We start from the raw sequence: 16,825 nt of genomic DNA on the forward strand, positions 1-16,825 counted from the left end.
CTTAAGAATGGCACACCCAGTAAATCATGATAGCGTAATGCTACTACGCTGCTCAGCTGTGTCCAGGCTTTTTTAGATACATATTACAAGCAGAGAGAGCTATGGCATTTATTTTTAGATGGAGAGAAAGATAATAGGTGTGACTTCATATACTTGTTATCTGAACTCTTCAAATGTTGATCAACAGGTGTGAAAAGTTTTCCTCAGCTATGCTACTACTGCATAAACAGTGGGGCTATTCTGTGAGACAGTAAAAACTTCCATGAAATTGTAATTCTCCAAATGAGCAAGATAAGAATTGCACCTGAACACACACACATTAGTTTATAGGGTGCTTTTGTATCCATTGTTCCAAGATGAATGCTTTTAGTCTCTTACGTAACGCTGAAGTGTTACCAACAATATGAAACTTCAAAACCTCATTAAAGTAATTAAAGAATCTATGCTTTTTCCATAACTCAATAACCCTTTCAGGTTTTCAACCACATTCCACCACTTAAAAATTGCACTAACACTTCTGGTCAAATCAGAAGTGTGCTATTGAAAGTAAATCCCTCCTCATTCCCACTCACTGCATTTTGGTTCACATCGCCCACCAAAGCGCATGCACAATGATTTCCTTTATGACGAAATTCAACTAGAAGAGAATCTCTGCTAATGCACACCAACCATTAATGGGAATGCAGTCCACACAATGATATTAGACCTAAATAAGCCCTCCCTGAACCACATATTATGGAGTTGCCATGTCCTCAGCACCAACATCTGCCCCTACTGCACCATGCTGCCTGCTAATGCAGACACATCCTGAAGCTTTCCTTGCAACTTTCATAGATAAAAAGCTTCTTAACAGAAATAAAATTACTGACAGTGTTTAAAACTAGGGATAGATCCAGTCTGCAGAATTTGGGCCGGTTTGCTCAAGAATTTTCCTCAAGATGATGTGCTCAAGAATTTTCGTTAAAATTTCTATAAATCATGTAAAAGGAAATGACTGTACTATTGGGTACAGATCTGACCTGCATGTAATATACAGGCATCTGAATCAAACTCTACTTTAGAGGGGCTTTTTCACAAGGATAAAGTTATCATTTACCTAGTGATTTCATATTTTCATGAATAAAACAGTGGTAAACAAAACATGTTTGTTGACATATACCCAGTGAATTTTCTCTTAAAGGCAGCCACGTTCTGTAGTTTTGCCCTTTTGTGTTTCTTTTTTTTTTTCCTCCTCACATCCAAGCAAGCTATCCAGATAGTTTCTTTTGGAAGTTAACAAGAATTTTCCAAAAGTAGATTATTCCTTTTCCTTAAAATACGAAGTTTTAAAGTAAAATGCATACTACAACTCTTCAGCACACATTCAGTTGTTCTGTGGCACCACCAAGTAAGATCTTGTCTACACAGTGCATGCTTGGTAAGTAATACCATCTACACAACACAACACCAAAGTCCACAAAGGGGTTTGTTTCCAGATCTGGTAAAGCACACATTTGTCTTAGCATACTGAGTGAGTGCTTTCAGTTACACTCAGCCTGCCAAATCTCTGCTCTCCCCACACCAGGGCATGATCCAAAGACCGCTAAAGGTTTTAGGACAGTCTTGAAAGATTGTATATTATATTACCCTGAAAAAAATTCTTGATGGCACAGGCTAAGGACAGTTGTCCAAAATAAAGCTTTAAAGAAAGCTTTGCTGGCAAAATTACAGCTGTGTTGGAGTGCCAACTTCAGGAACACAGAAACTGTAGAGATGTTAATGATTATTGTTTATTACTCAGAAGACAAAATATTTAGTAAACATAAGGAGGATTCTGAGCAAGAGGAAAAATCTCTTGCAAGCTTTTGACAGCCTTGGCTTTTCCTTTTCCAGATATCACTCAGTAACAGATTTTTATCCATCACATTCTGTGTAAAACGTTTTTTTTTGAAAAAAAAAATCTTTTTAGTATATTCCTGATTTAACAGGTTTTTAATTATCCTGCTCATCCAGCAGCCTATAAAAAGTTAAATACTAATTAGACCAGGTACACTACAGAGAAATGGTTGGACCAATATGTTCAATGGCTGAAACAAACAAAAAACACAAGTAATACATGCAGGCAAACTGTTTCAGCCCATTCAAGACAAAAAAAAAAAAAAAAGTTTCTCTATTATGACAAAGAGCAAAGTTGTTTATGGCATCACACAAAACCTGTAGGGTGTCACTAGCAACTCCCTACATGTTGCCACAATGTTGCACAGTAACATTCAGTCCCTTTGCACGCAGAAACGAATCCAAGTTTCAGAGCAGCAGCGGAGCAGCAGTAGAGTTACAAGGTCTCTGTAGGTTGTGCAGATACACAAACCACAGGCATAGGTAGTTTTCACTGAGGAAGAATAATCTCAAAGAGAAGCTATGATTGCGCACATGACAATTAGTTTATCTTTCAGTCTACTTACAGGTAAAATATACTTTCCGTATCTTGACTATTCAGTTTGTGAGTAGCACTCATTCAACATACTCATTATGAATGAATGCTATCTTTTTAGTAATCATATTTCTCAGTGAAATTTCTCTAATTGGCAGTTTCATGATTATTTCCATTTCTATACTTTGCTAAGACTGGACTTGTAACACATCTACAGTTTGCACATTTAAGAAAGCTGTGAACGTGTAAAAACTAAAATAATGAGGAGCTTAACCAAAACATTTTTTTTTAATTAATTTCAAGAATTAAATCTCTTTCTGCTGTTTTACTCTTGCAAATTCCTTTAATTTCCTTTTATTTTCAGTGCAGGAATAGCACCACTTTCAAAACTACAGTCACTTATACAGAAAGCATTCCTGTTCACTGCTTTAGCTCTTGTACCTCTTTGGGTGAGCCAATTCAAAACTATACCTAAATAGGATGTATGAGGTGAGAAGTATAATTCTTCCAAAGTGAGATTCTTCCACCACCTACCTTATTTTATTATTTATAAGAAAAGCATGTATTGCAAGAACACTCAAATATGGCCCAACTGTATCAGGCACTGTACAGAGAACAAGTAATTGCTACCCCACGGCTTAAAATCCAGACTAAGCAGAAAAGGGGGTTACAGGATAGAAGGGAAAAAACACAACAAGAAGGATAAATTCTAAAAATGTTATTTCTTCTCATAATTCGTCCAGCCTTTTCCATTCTCACTCTAATGAGATAACTGCCATCATGAAGTGTATATGAAGAGTCCTAACACCCCTGTGACAAAAAGGCTGTCCTTTGAAGGTCACAACTGAACAGAGACGGGGCTTTTGAAGACTTAACATAAAACAGTATCAGCCATTGCCCTGCTTTAGGCAAAGTAAGGATTGAGTAAAATGTGCATTACAGTGGTAGCACCTGGGCAGATGAGCTGATTCTACTGTGGCAGGTAAAGGAAAAAAGCAAAGCCACCGAGGCATTCAGACAGCAGTGTTGCACTGGATCTCATTGCTGTTTGCCAAAAGGATTTTCATGGCAGTTAAATCTTCCAAAAACAGCCTTTCCTCCTAAATGCTGAAAGGGCTCAAACTCATCTTCCCACCACATTACAAAACATAATATATTAATCCAAAAGTAGGACAAGCTCTTTTTTTCCCTTAATTCCAAGGTCAGGAAAAAAAAATGTCTAACATTACATCTTAATTTACATAGCAAGAACAGAGGGTACTGGACACACAGTAAACAACGAATTAGGGCAATACAGTAGTTACATCCATAAAATTCACCAAGTTTGGCACAGCAGTGAATAAATAATCTTCTTTTGAGTTTATGACTTAAATGAATCTGCCCCGATACCTCAGACCTCCCTGAAAGATGCCAGTTTAAACAAATGATAGAAACTGATTTACATGTTGCCTCTCAAGTTAGAGAACCAAAGTGACATCTCCAAGTATTTAATCAAGTCTATCTCTATGATCACCCCATCAGATCCTAATGCCTTGCATACTTGGATAGTTACTGCTGTAGTGTTTTAATAAACCTGTCTAGGATGCACCTGTTCAAAGGTTCATGGAACGTGTCCACTCATCGTCTCACAATAATCAAGAGGTAACAGCTGTCCCTGTAGCTGATTTTAACATTTCTGTCATATTTAGGAGGACAGACACATTTAATCAGCTGTTCATGTTTAACCCAGATTTCCCTAAGAAGATTCCTGCGTCTATAAAAACTTGAGCCATACGGTCTTAAGACAGGTTGGCACTGGATATTGCAGATTAGGAGGACAGCAGTCTGTCCAAAGGTTTCTTTTCCCTGCTTAGCTCAACATCTCAGATAAGAACCAGGCAAAACACTCACACAACATACAATGCTTTCCTTTCCCCTGAAGAAGAACGTTTTAACCCAATACAAACCTAGATTTTTCTAATTATTGGAGTTTTAGATGTTCACAGTTAAATGAAGAATCAAGAAGTTGGTACACAAAAGATGCTTACTTTCCGCTTGTTTGCGCAGAGACCTAAGGAATTCTTCCATCCCTTCTCTTCATCTCCTCTTGTCTAGTAAATGACTTTATAAACAAAGTAACCTCACCAGAAACAAGTACTCTATACACACATTTATGCAATAAAGACCTTTTGAAATTGATCCTCCTCATTTATTGGAATTTGTTCTATAGCTCAGATCCTCTTCCTGAGGCCTGGAATTGGTACTCTTTGTCGAAAAGTAGTTATAATTTACTTCTTCTTTTCAATATTAGGTTTTAACTCAATATATAATTCACCTAATCACAAAGCAGAAATTATGTTCACGTGACGCGACTAATTACACACTTTCATCACACAACCCATTTTTTAACCAAACTCCTTAATGTAACATCAGGTATCGCATTCACCTGTTGTAACACTTCCCAGACTAAAAGCTCCTGGTCATCAGCCCTCAGCTCTTGGGGCAAGCAGTGGGGGATAAAGGAAGTGGGCTGCACAAGCATACCAGCATCCACTAAGTCCCATTCAGAAACTAACGCCAAAAACCTCTTCTAGGGCACAAAGGGGATCTCCACCACCATACACAAAGATTGGGACTACACAATGAGGGCTCAGCTGAGAGATTTCTGCCCTGTTCCTGCCTTGGTGGCCACAGAAGTCCTGAAAAATTGCTTAAGAAATACAAAAAGAACAGTGTGTTTACTCCGTTATTTTTCATTGTTTTTCTTGCTCGATAAATACAGAGGAATTCTTATGGGTCAATGTCTGGGTATTTGTTTATATAAAATGAAGTATACAGTGTTGTTTATTTCTAAACACAACAAGGTATTAATCACAGAATCACAGAATTGTCTAGGTTGGAAGAGACCTCCAAGATCATCTAGTCCAACCTCTGTCCTAACACTAACAAAACCTCCACTAAACCATATCACTAAGGACTACATCTAAACGTCTTTTAAAGACCTCCAGGGATGGCGACTCAACCACTTCCCTGGGCAGCCCATTCCAATGCCTAACAACCCTTTCAGTAAAGAAGTTCTTCCTAATATCCAACCTAAACCTCCCCTGGAGCAACTTGAGCCCATTCCCCCTCGTCCTGCCACCAGGCACGTGGGAGAATAGACCAACCCCCACCTCTCTACAGCCTCCTTTAAGGTACCTATAGAGAGCGATGAGGTCTCCCCTGAGCCTCCTCTTCTCCAGGCTAAACAACCCCAGCTCCCTCAGCCGCTCCTCGTAAGACTTGTTCTCCAGACCCCACACCAGCTTTGTCGCCCTTCTCTGGACTCTCTCGAGCACCTCCATGTCCTTCTTGTAGCGAGGGGCCCAAAACTGATCACAGTACTCAAGGTGCGGCCTCACCAGAGCCGAGTACAGGGGGACAATCACTTCCCTAGTCCTGCTGGCCACACTGCTTCTTATACAAGCCAGGATGCTGTTGGCCTTCTTGGCCACCTGAGCACACTGCTGGCTCATATTCAGCTGCCTATCAACCAGTACTCCCAGGTCCTTCTCTGCCAGGCAGCTTTCCAGCCACTCATCTCCCAGCCTGTAGCGCTGCTTGGGGTTGTTGCGCCCCAGGTGCAGGACCCGGCACTTGGCCTTGTTGAACTTCATACAGTTGACCTCAGCCCATCGGTCCATTAGTCTTGTTTAAGATAAACATGTACATCAGAATTTTATAATGTTATTGTTTCCAGGTGAAGACTTCCATACCTTCTCCACGTGTCAAATTTGGGACCAACCATTTCTATTTCAGAAGCTTTTCTTTTCAGCTCTCAAACAGCTGACCTTGTTTATTAAACTGCAAACAGGAACTGACAGCTCCAGAAGGCTTTTGTGGTTGTCCTTACTGTTCTCACTGGCTTTTCAGGATTCCAGGAAGATCACAATGCAGATATACCAAGCACAGTCTCTAGAGCACAACACACCCTCTGACGGTGCAAATAGGAAACAGTATACCATGAAGAAACTTCCAAGTAAATGTTCTTTTTCTGGTGTAGCTTTGGTTTCGTTATTTAGTATCTTTCATCGGTCTTTAAATGGATATGCCACTGGACTTACTCTCTTGCTGACTGAGACTCACACAGAGACTCCTGGTAATACTAACTTGACTTGCTGAATATATCCCTACCTGGACCAGTGGGAGAACTCACTGATCTTAATGATTCTATCTTCATTAACAAAGATTCAATATTCTGAGAAAATACCACAATTTGGATGGCTTATACCAGAATCATGAAAGAGCTCAGCTTGAAAATTATACTTTTTTCTTGCACCACCTTCATTCTTCTCCCTCTTGAACTACTTGGCAGCAAAGCTTCCTGATATCATCCAGATTTTTTATGGCAAATAGTTTTTTTTAAAAAAAGCATACAAACATTTTGTAAGTTATTTTTGACAAAGCAGCCCAATGTGAGAACGTCTTACTTGATTTGCTAGCATAGCTGAAGGACAAGTTGAAATGCCTGATTCAAAAATTAAAATCTTTAACTGTTAAAAAGCTATTCCCAACACATTAAGGACCAAGTCCTCCAGCAGTGACTCCTAGTAAAAGGTTCTGATTCCAGTTCAGAGAATAGTACTGAATAAACACCTCTAATGACAACATTGTCAGTAACGTTAGAATAGTATCAAAAAAATAATAATTGGGGGAAAGATTACAGGGACAGATTTTATGTTCCAGATTATTAACGTAAGCCTAAACTTATTTTTACCCTTATGATGCCATAAAAATGAGAAAAAAAAATATTTCTGGGTTGGAGAGTAAGTAGCTAAATATAAGATTTACATTTCTTGCTATTGTGTAATACTGCTGGACTAATTCCAGCCACTAAACTCTTCAGCTGTCCCTCAACAGGTGTAAAAGGGTTCACTAACTTTGTACTTCTGCAAAAACACGTTAGAACTATTTGGAGAGCCTGAAAACTTTGAATATTACAGCTATGCCACTCTCAAGGACTAAAAGCCACAATCCCCATGTGACTCTTTTGTCATTTATCTATAATCGTAAACTATCCTTCCAAAACGATGTTCAAATATACCGTTACCAATGCATTTGTGTCAGACTGTTGAACTATATTCTTCCAAAGCTATAAGCACATATGCAAACTTCTAGCATAAAGACTGACCGACAAGCCCCTGGGGTGAATATTAAAAAATGCAGAATTTTCTTCAACATCTCCCACTGCTAATGCTGGTTAAGAAATACATATGCTACATATTTCATCCACTTATTCTTTCCCTATTAAAAAAAATCTTGAAAGAAGTAACTACACACAATTTGAGCACAAAATAAAACAATCCGGGTTGAACTTAATCTTTCATAGACAAATTCTATCAGTTTTTATGCAATATAGTGTTTAAAAAATATGCTTTGCCAATTAACTGTTATACAAGCATTAACTCAAAACCCTGACATAGATGAGAGTTACAATTTAGAAAAAACTTTACCTCTCATAGTGCTGCTTCCCAAAAAAATGTCAATTATATATGGTTTTAGTTGCTTTAGCAAAGGTTTCCCACGTTTGTTAGCCTTACAGGTGCTTTGTGAGAAGTAACGCAGCTTAACAATCTGTGTCTAACCATCCTGAGTCATTTAATTACAAAAACAGTCTTTTAATGAGTCTACTCACATGAATACAAGTGATTCATAGTGAATGTCTGCTTTACTACCTCAAGCATGGAAAACACAATGAATATTGTTCATATATGTGTTAGGAGCTCCACTTATTTTGATAGGGAAACTTTTTTTTCCTGGAAGGATAAAACTACACTCACACAATTTAAACAATGCACAACAGAATATTACTTCAAAAACGTAAAAGACAAGAACATCTATCACAAGTGTGACCATAGCAGAGCAAGGCCACCCACCTACAGTGACAACCCAGGGAGGTGTCTGCAGCAAGAATTAAAAAGAAACCCCAAAACAAAACACAAGGAAGGAAGCACTGGACGCAGGGTGACATTCCCCCGAGGTCCCCCAGAGCTGATTCCCCCAGGTGCCCTGCTGCCTTCAGACGCATGAGGGCTGCCATGCCAAGCAGGCAGCCGCCATCACAGGGGCAACGGGGCAGGAACAGCGCCGGAAAACAGGCCTTCCTCTGCCCCTTGTCGGAGGCCCTGGTTGTTGGTGAAGAAAATGGCGGCCTTGCTCTGCCACCACAGAGGGGAGGGCAGAGCAGAAGCCATAGCAGCACCACGGTGGGATGGAGCACCCAGGGGGGTGGCACCATGCTGTGTCACCACACTCTCCCTGAGAACTGTGATGTCACTGCCATGACACGCCGCACTGTGTCAGGACCACGGGGGGGACCAGCGGGCTGCACCAGCCTTCCTCCTCCTCCTCCTCACATAGGAGGTGGGGGATGGTGCAGGCCAAGGCAGCCTCCAGAGGGAGGAAAAACTGTACAGCTGGGTCTCTGCACCGGAATGAAGGGCTATCCCACCTTGTCCTGGGGCCACCCCTCACACCTGACTAGCATGGTGGTGACACAAGTACCCCGAGGTACGTGTTTTGCAATTGTTGCTTCACCTCTTTCAAAGAGGTATTCTCCCTGCTGGAGCCTTGGGCCTCTTCCTCAGAGGTTCTCCAGACACTAATTCACCTGCATGTGTTCCCATCCTGTGCCAGGGACTGCAGCAGGGCTGAGGACACCAACAGCAGAAGAAAAAAGCTCTTACGCCCTTCCTCGGCCTCTGCAGGGCTAAGTTTTCTCCCTCTTCCCTTGATGTCTAGATTTGAAACAGCTCTTCCTGTGAACATCAAGCAGTGCTAACTGTAGAAATGTCTTTTTTATTTGCAGGTAATCATACAACAGGAGTAGAAGATCCAATTCACCCGCAAACAGCCCTCGAAGTAAGCAGATTTGATTCTGTCTGCAGACAGGAACAGGATGACTGGATGTAAGGACAGTCTTAGCTAGCAGGATTCCCATATGGTGCATTTATTTAAGTATACAGATGTGCCTGTCAGAATGGCCAAATCTCTGCTGGCAAACTGGCCTGTACCAGACTTCACCAGAGCAACAGGAGTAGCTCAGGCTAGCTACTGATCAAAGATGCCTTACTTCAAGTTCACAGGCGCTGCTAGGATGAAGTGTTAAATCTCAGTGTTCACAGAGTTATCTAATTCAAAGCTAGTCTCTTTTGTATTGGTCTTTATGTGTGAACTAGTTAATATGAATATAAATACAAATACAGTGACTGATTGATTGCTTCAGTGTACTTATAAACTGTATGCAGACTGAAAACCATAGGAGCTGTCATTCTCTAACGATATTTTTTTAACTGATGTAATTTGCTGAAGTATTTTGAAATTGACAGCATACTTTCAAACTACAATTTCCATTTGGATACTGACTAGCAAAGTAGGTTGGTTTTGCTTTTAATAGCAGTATAGTCACATAACTCAGGTATGGGATGTACAGTATTCTCTACCTGCCCCTTTTTCTCCTCTTTTATGTTGTGGAGAATTTTCTTCCAAAGCAGAATACACAGAAAACTACACGTTTTGCTCTATGCACAAGTTCATTCCTTTAGCTAAGGTTTTCACTGAGTTTCTGAATTCCTGTGACCTCATAATGATTCATTCAGAAAAACATTCTTTGATCTTTGTGAAGCATTTGCACTATTTATTTTAAAGCACTTTTAAGTCAGTAGAGCTTACCTAAGATTAGTTCTGTTAATATAGAACACCAGGGCTTCTCCCTTCACTTGGCCAAGAGACAGTCCAGCTCGCTTATGTTGTCCAACTAGTACATGTCAGTCTAAACCAAAAGATGATCTTTGGAACTGGAGTATGAATTCTAATTTAAACACATTTGGTCTCAGCAAAGACTAAGATGCAAAGTAATGCCAGATATGACAGTGCTTTCTGTGATGTGAGCAACTGTCCAGGAAGAATGATGCTGAAATCCTTCCAGTATTGCAAATAATTTTCTTAATGGCTGTTGAATGGTAAAAGAACCATTTGATGAACTCTTGTTGACTCAGGCAGGATGAAAACAATCTTAGAACTAGAAAATGAACATGAGTTAAACTGAGAAAATAACCTAATTCATTTCAATATTTAAAAAAATAAGTAACTACCTACCAGTTTTCTGACATTTATTTTCTACATTTTAGGTTCTTCAACAACAGCTAGAATCAGTTCAGACACTTCGGCAACAGACTCTGGAGCATGTTAACATGGTAAAAGAACAGAAATGCTCTTAAAATATAAACACCAACTCCTGCATTTTTAGATATGGCCTTAGGTCTTTTATATTCTTATGTACAGTAAGTATACATTTAAATCATCCGTTCACTGATAAAATAATTTCACTTCAAGGTTCTTGCTCTTTCTTAGTTATAGTAGTATTTGAGGGCTTAGAAAATCTTAGAAAAACAAAGAGGAAGAACAAAACTGAGTTCAAGGGAAACAAAAAAAGGAAGGATCTTTCTCTAATTTGTACTACTATAAACTCAAGGAAGCTCTGTTATTTTCAAGGAAGTTAATTTCACCTTGTCATTGTCAGTAGACAGCAGAACCTACTCCATTGTTGTAAACTGCCGTGTTTCACAGAACACTAAGCCACCCTTACAGGAGAATTTTTCTGTCATCATTTCATCTGATTCATTATATAAAAGCTAAAGATTTGACACAGGAAGGACATTTAGCTTTACACTTTGCTCGTTATACACAATTCCATATTCCTACACCCCACTTCCATCCAGTCTGTCCATCCCAGGAGAGAACCTCCTAATTAATAGCGTATTTTTGGAAAGTCAAATACTTCTACATTTTTCTATAAACAATCTCAATCTCTTTCAGGTACAGTATAAAATCAGTGAGATACTAAATAAAAACATATTTGAAATGAAAACTACAGTATGTACATCAGACAAGATTTTGATGACTTGCACAGCAAGTGATGCATCTCTGGTATGTTTAACAATTTTTACTGACAAACAACTTATTCTTTAGATGGATTTTGGATTTGAGAATTACATGGTTTTTGGAAAATAACCCGAAGGGAAATCTGGGTACAAAAAATAACAATGGTATATTTTTCCTGAGAAGCCACAGATACATATACTGTTCTGTCCAACCCATTATGATTATAGTTCGGTTTCTTTTCTGCACAGATAAAATGGTAACTTGATGGTTACCCCATATTCGTTGGTAACCCCATATTCGTTTGGACTATTTACACTGGATATGGAATGCGATACAAAGCCTATAGTGTAACAGACAGAGCCAAGGAGCGAAAAGAGAGAAATGAAGAAAGGGAATAAATACTGCTCCTCTCCTAGACATAAAACCTATTTCTGCCTCTATTTTGTGTAAATCCAGTTTGCCCTTCTTTCAAACTAACTGGGATGACAAAATAATCAGAAACAAGCTGTAGTCTCTTTAGGTCATCCTTCCTTTGCTTGAAATATACTTAATCGATTTAAGACACTTACTCAGTATGTTATACCTGCTCCAAAGCCCAGTACTGAATTAAATAAGGCCCATGAAAACTGTTTATGTTCTTTTAAAGGGTAAATGGCATTCACGGAGATAAAATTGTACAAGTCTTGGTTGAGAAGTGCCTTGATATTAACAACTTAGTTGTCTTATGCTTCCAGTACTGCAATGTTTCACAGTTCTTACAGTATGATAGTTTTTTGTACATTTGTTTTTAATTTTGTGGGGTAGCCTATGGAAAATCCCAAAGCGCCATCTTCTAAGAGAGAAGTTCACCATGACCAACAACCCTGTTCTGAGGAGCATGTGGAAGCACATTCCAATCCTGTAAATGTGGTCAGTGACATAAAAAGTTCACATAGGATTTCACTGCAAAATACAGCAACTGAAAAGGTTGAACAGTCAGAAGATCTACTTGGAAACAAAAGGTTACCTGCAATGAAGAATGAATATAAATGTGGACATTTGGTATCTGGCACTGATCTGGAGACAGAAAGGTTGAATGCTGCCCAGGAGAAGGTAATTTGGAGTAAATCTAAACTTCCTGTACCTTCTCCCAAATATGGGAAAGAATTTCATAAAACAGATGATACTAACCATACTACCAAGTTGCTGAAACAAGAATTTTGGAAGTCAGTCAGTACTGACTCAGATTTGCTAGCACAGAATACAGAAAAATCTGTCTTTTTATATAGAGAAAAATTAAATAACTTAAAAGAAGTTGCAGAAACTGTTACCTCTTTAAATGAATCACATATTACTTTAGCTCCACTTAAAGAAAATCACCTACATTTTATTAAAGAATTTTATAGAAACTCTGAAAGTGCCAATGTTTGGGGTTCTTCTCCTACAACAGTGTGCCATGAAAAAGCAGAATCTGAAAACCAAAATGTACATAAAGAATTTAAAAGTGAAGGTGACAGATTCCAGGTTAATTCTTTCTCCAAAATGGTGAAAGATAAGCTACTAATGCTTGATCACAAAGAGCAACTAGAAAAAGAGCAACTGACTGTTTTAAATCAGACACCACCGAGGCTAGGAAATCAGAAGTTGAGTGAAATCACAGCAACCTCTGAATACGATGGGAAAACTGAAGCATTGCAAAAGTCTCTGAAAAATTCTGAGCATTTGCAAAAAAGAGTACACGATCTTCAGAATGAAAATTTAGCTCTCAAGAACAAAGTCAAACCTCTTGCTGTTACCATACAGTCTTTGAAAGAAAAAATATCGAACTGTGATATACAAATTAAGCATTTAGCTAAAGAAAAGAAAAGTATGCTAAAGCAGTTGGTTAAATCACAAGAAGACAACAAGGAATGTATTAAGGAGGTAAAGAACTTACTAAGAAAATGTGAAGAACTCCAGAAACAGAAAATAATCCTTGAGGAAGAGAAGAGTCAACTCCATCATGGAAACCAACAAACAATACAGGCACTACATGATTTTCAAATTAGGAACAAGAAATTAGAAGAAAAGATGACTACTGCTACCTGTGAAAAAGGGAAGCTCAGTGCAATGCTAGAGTGCTTGCAAAAGGAATGCTCCATGGTACAAGAAACAAATAAAAAACTTCAGATAAAAATATCCCAGCTTACAGAAGAAAAGAGTTCCCTAGAACAAGAGCTTGAAGGAAATCAGAATGAAATACAACAAATGAAGGAAAAAGAAACTGCAATGAAATCTGAACGGGAGACTCATCTTCAATTAATGCAAACACTGGCAGACAAGAAACTTAACCTTGAAACGGGCCTGCAGGAATGTTCTAATGCTAAACAGATGCTGCTAAAGGACTTTAAGAAAGTCCAGTCAGATAAAGATTATATAGAAAAGAAACTTATGACTGAACTCAGAAATGCAAAAGCAGATATTGATCTTTTGAAGTCTAACTTGACCACTGCAAACAGAGAATGCAAGAGGTTATCAACCGTAATAACAAACATCACAGAGGAAAATGAGTTACTTAAGAAAGAACTACAGGAACATAGACAAGATGCTTTCAAATATGAAAATGACATTAGAAAACTGATTGAAGAACACTTAATATTAGAAAATCACCTGTGGACTATTGAAAATGAGAGAGATGTATTACAGTTTGAATTCTACCATTTGCATAAGGATTACGTTTATCTCCGAGGCCAAACTACAGCTCTAGTCTGGGCACAAAGGACACCCAATTCCAGTTTTGGCACCATGCAAGATGACTGTTCTGAATATTCCTCTGGAATTTGTAAAGAAATTCCTGATTCTCAGTATGCAGCTCTGGAATACCTTTCACAAGGTAAGAGCTTCATTTTGCAGTAACTTATCAATTTTTTCGTTTTCTAAATTCAGTATTTTTGTTTTCTAACATCGCAGTACACAATTTGTCCTTCTCATCTGATTTTTCTGGTAAGCGTATTACTAGAATTGTACGCTACATTAGGTTTCAACTAGAAAAATTGTAGCTTTGCTGTTTTTAAGTCTTAGGGCAAGTTGCTAAGGGATAAAAAGGCTTCTGAAAAAGAGATTGTGCAGAATGTATATATTCTTATACAACAAAACCTGAATGAATGAATTGCTCCAGCACACACAAAGTTTCGGAATTTTTCCATTTGACTGCAGTGATAATATACAACATAGGATAATATACAACTGATAATATACAACAGTCTATTGCTTCAAATAAATTGTAATAAAAATATGTTTTTTTAAAAAAAAACATTTACAATTATGATGCTCAGTCATTTCCATTTTTTAAGTTCTCAAAACTGTCTCCTCCTTTTGATACTTGGCTGAATTTCACAGATTCACAAGAGCAAATCCTTACACAATTATAAGTAGTCTACAGAAATGTAATAAAACTGTGACAGTTTACAGGAGATGGAATTCTGTCCCTAAGATTTCAGTGTCAGAAGGGAATATTAATGACCTTTTTAGCTGAACAGTTTAGTACATGTCACATTTCAGAGCTTATTCTGCAAGAAGTCCTAAGTTTCACCTATGTTTCCACATGTTTTAGATGACATTCAATTCTGGTGTATGTTCAATTAACACAAGATACCTTTATCTTTTTACGCTAGATACTGACATAGAAAGGTTATTACTTAAAACGTGAACTTTAACATTTTCATTGTAAACGTAGTGAGAATGGTCATAGCTATAAAAGACACAAAAATTAGCCTCTTAGATATAGTCACTGCACAAATAATCTGATTTTCTCAGCCACAGGAACAGGGGAAGGAAGAAATTTCACAAAAGTATTGCATGTAATATTCTATGAAGCTAAAGTAACCTGTGTGTCATGTCTCTACAATACTATTTCTCTTTATTCTATTACATTTTTAAGGATTTTTTTTACCTTCTTAATAAATAAATCCATAACAGTAAAACAGTTGTTGGTGTTTCCAGAACAGACTTAGAGGTAATTATTCATCTTCACTTTCCTACTAATACAACACTGTACAAGCTCAGTATCTTCAGAGACTGTTACTACAAAAAAGTAATCCATTTCTTCCCATTTCTTCAATAATTCATAAATAGCAATTGTAACAACAACAACAAACAACAATTTTTTGTCTGGTTTGTAATACAGCACACTAAATGTAGAGTATGTTTTTGTATCAGTATTGATATATGTATCAGGACAGCTAAAAATACATTAAAGATCTAAGTCTACCTCTTAATGCCTTTTCCTGTAAAAACATTTTAAAATACAAAACACATATAAACAATATTCGATTTCTTTTTTTAATGGAGTTAGGCAAAATTATTAAGCTATTATTCTGCACTACACACACACATTCAATAAGGACATTAAAACAAATACTTGGGCTGCTGAGTAGATGCTCAGGCATTCAATTGCATTTGATGCTTACAGAAACATGAAGTTGCTTCAAACTGTAACTGCTAAATTGTTGTAAGAATTATTTATAAAGGTGACTGGCTATATCTATACTGTAAGGGAAGCTGTTATCATGAAAATGATTTAATATCTGATGTCTTCCCTATCCCAGATAACTGAGCAATGAAATTTAAGAAAGTTCTAAATTCCACCATCATGATAAAGTGCACTGCCAAGAAGCCAACTCTTATTGTATTAAAACAATTGTTACTTGTATTAAAACAGCATATTGTGGCCCTAACTAGAAACAGGCATTAGATCACTGGGACCACACATTTTCTGACAGGGAATTATCAGGAGAAGTAATTGGTCCTGTGATTACCAGATAAGGTTAGCTCACATGCACTAAAAATTTTCTCAGACTGGGTTGTCATGTTTTTTTTGTTGTTGTTGCTGTTTTGTTTTTAACCAAAGCTCCATATATTTTAATCTCGTTTCCTCATTTTGCTAGGGAATGACAAGATTACTGAAACACAGAAGAAAAATTGAAAAGGCAGAAGGACATAAAGTAAAACTTGAGAGCAGTCTTCATCAGCTGTACTACATCAGAACAAGTTAGGAGGAAGTAGTGCAGATCAATCTACCTAGGAATGCTGTACCTACAAAGTTTATAAATGAAGAACATGACATATCGTCCTGATAATTTGTACAAAGAGACACTAAAGTACCTGAGGCCAGCACCAGTACAATTATCTAATATGAGGTATAAAAAAGAAAGAAGGAATTCTGTTACAGGTCTTTGGATAAAGAAAACATCAACATTCTTGTATAAGTTAGTATTTTAAAATATGGTTGGGTCTTCTTGATCTCAAAGGAAGGGGTTTTACACCTTAGTAAGTGCTGGTAGACCTGGCCAACAACCATTGGTTTTATTTTTATTCTCTTTGATGGAAATGAGAGATCCAGTCTAGAAATTCTTAAAAAAATACTCACCCTGTGAACAGCAAAAAGGATACTTACAAAAAAAGAATAAATGTTTTCTTCATGAAATAATTTGGATATTTATGATTTATTTGGATATTTTGATTTTTTTTAACAATAAAATAGCTTTGTTTTTACAT

General features: G+C 37.6%; 2 protein-coding genes across 7 annotated transcripts in view; one reads left to right on the plus strand and one right to left on the minus strand.

The window, feature by feature from the left end:
- The window catches only part of C4H4orf47 (chromosome 4 C4orf47 homolog), a 91,716-nt gene that overhangs the window by 62,817 nt on the left and 12,074 nt on the right, over positions 1 to 16,825 (minus strand). The window lies entirely within an intron of this gene.
- Positions 8,924 to 16,812, plus strand: CCDC110 (coiled-coil domain containing 110; the record flags this gene model as incomplete). The annotated part of the gene is made up of 5 exons (XM_040555332.1): positions 8,924 to 8,938; positions 10,558 to 10,623; positions 11,246 to 11,356; positions 12,116 to 14,162; positions 16,216 to 16,812. Coding segments are annotated over 5 exons (2,277 nt in total), but the record flags the coding sequence as incomplete, so codon positions are not given.

Source organism: Cygnus olor, chromosome 4, assembly GCF_009769625.2.
Source record: "Cygnus olor isolate bCygOlo1 chromosome 4, bCygOlo1.pri.v2, whole genome shotgun sequence".
In the NCBI taxonomy this organism is placed as follows: Eukaryota; Metazoa; Chordata; class Aves; order Anseriformes; family Anatidae; genus Cygnus; species Cygnus olor.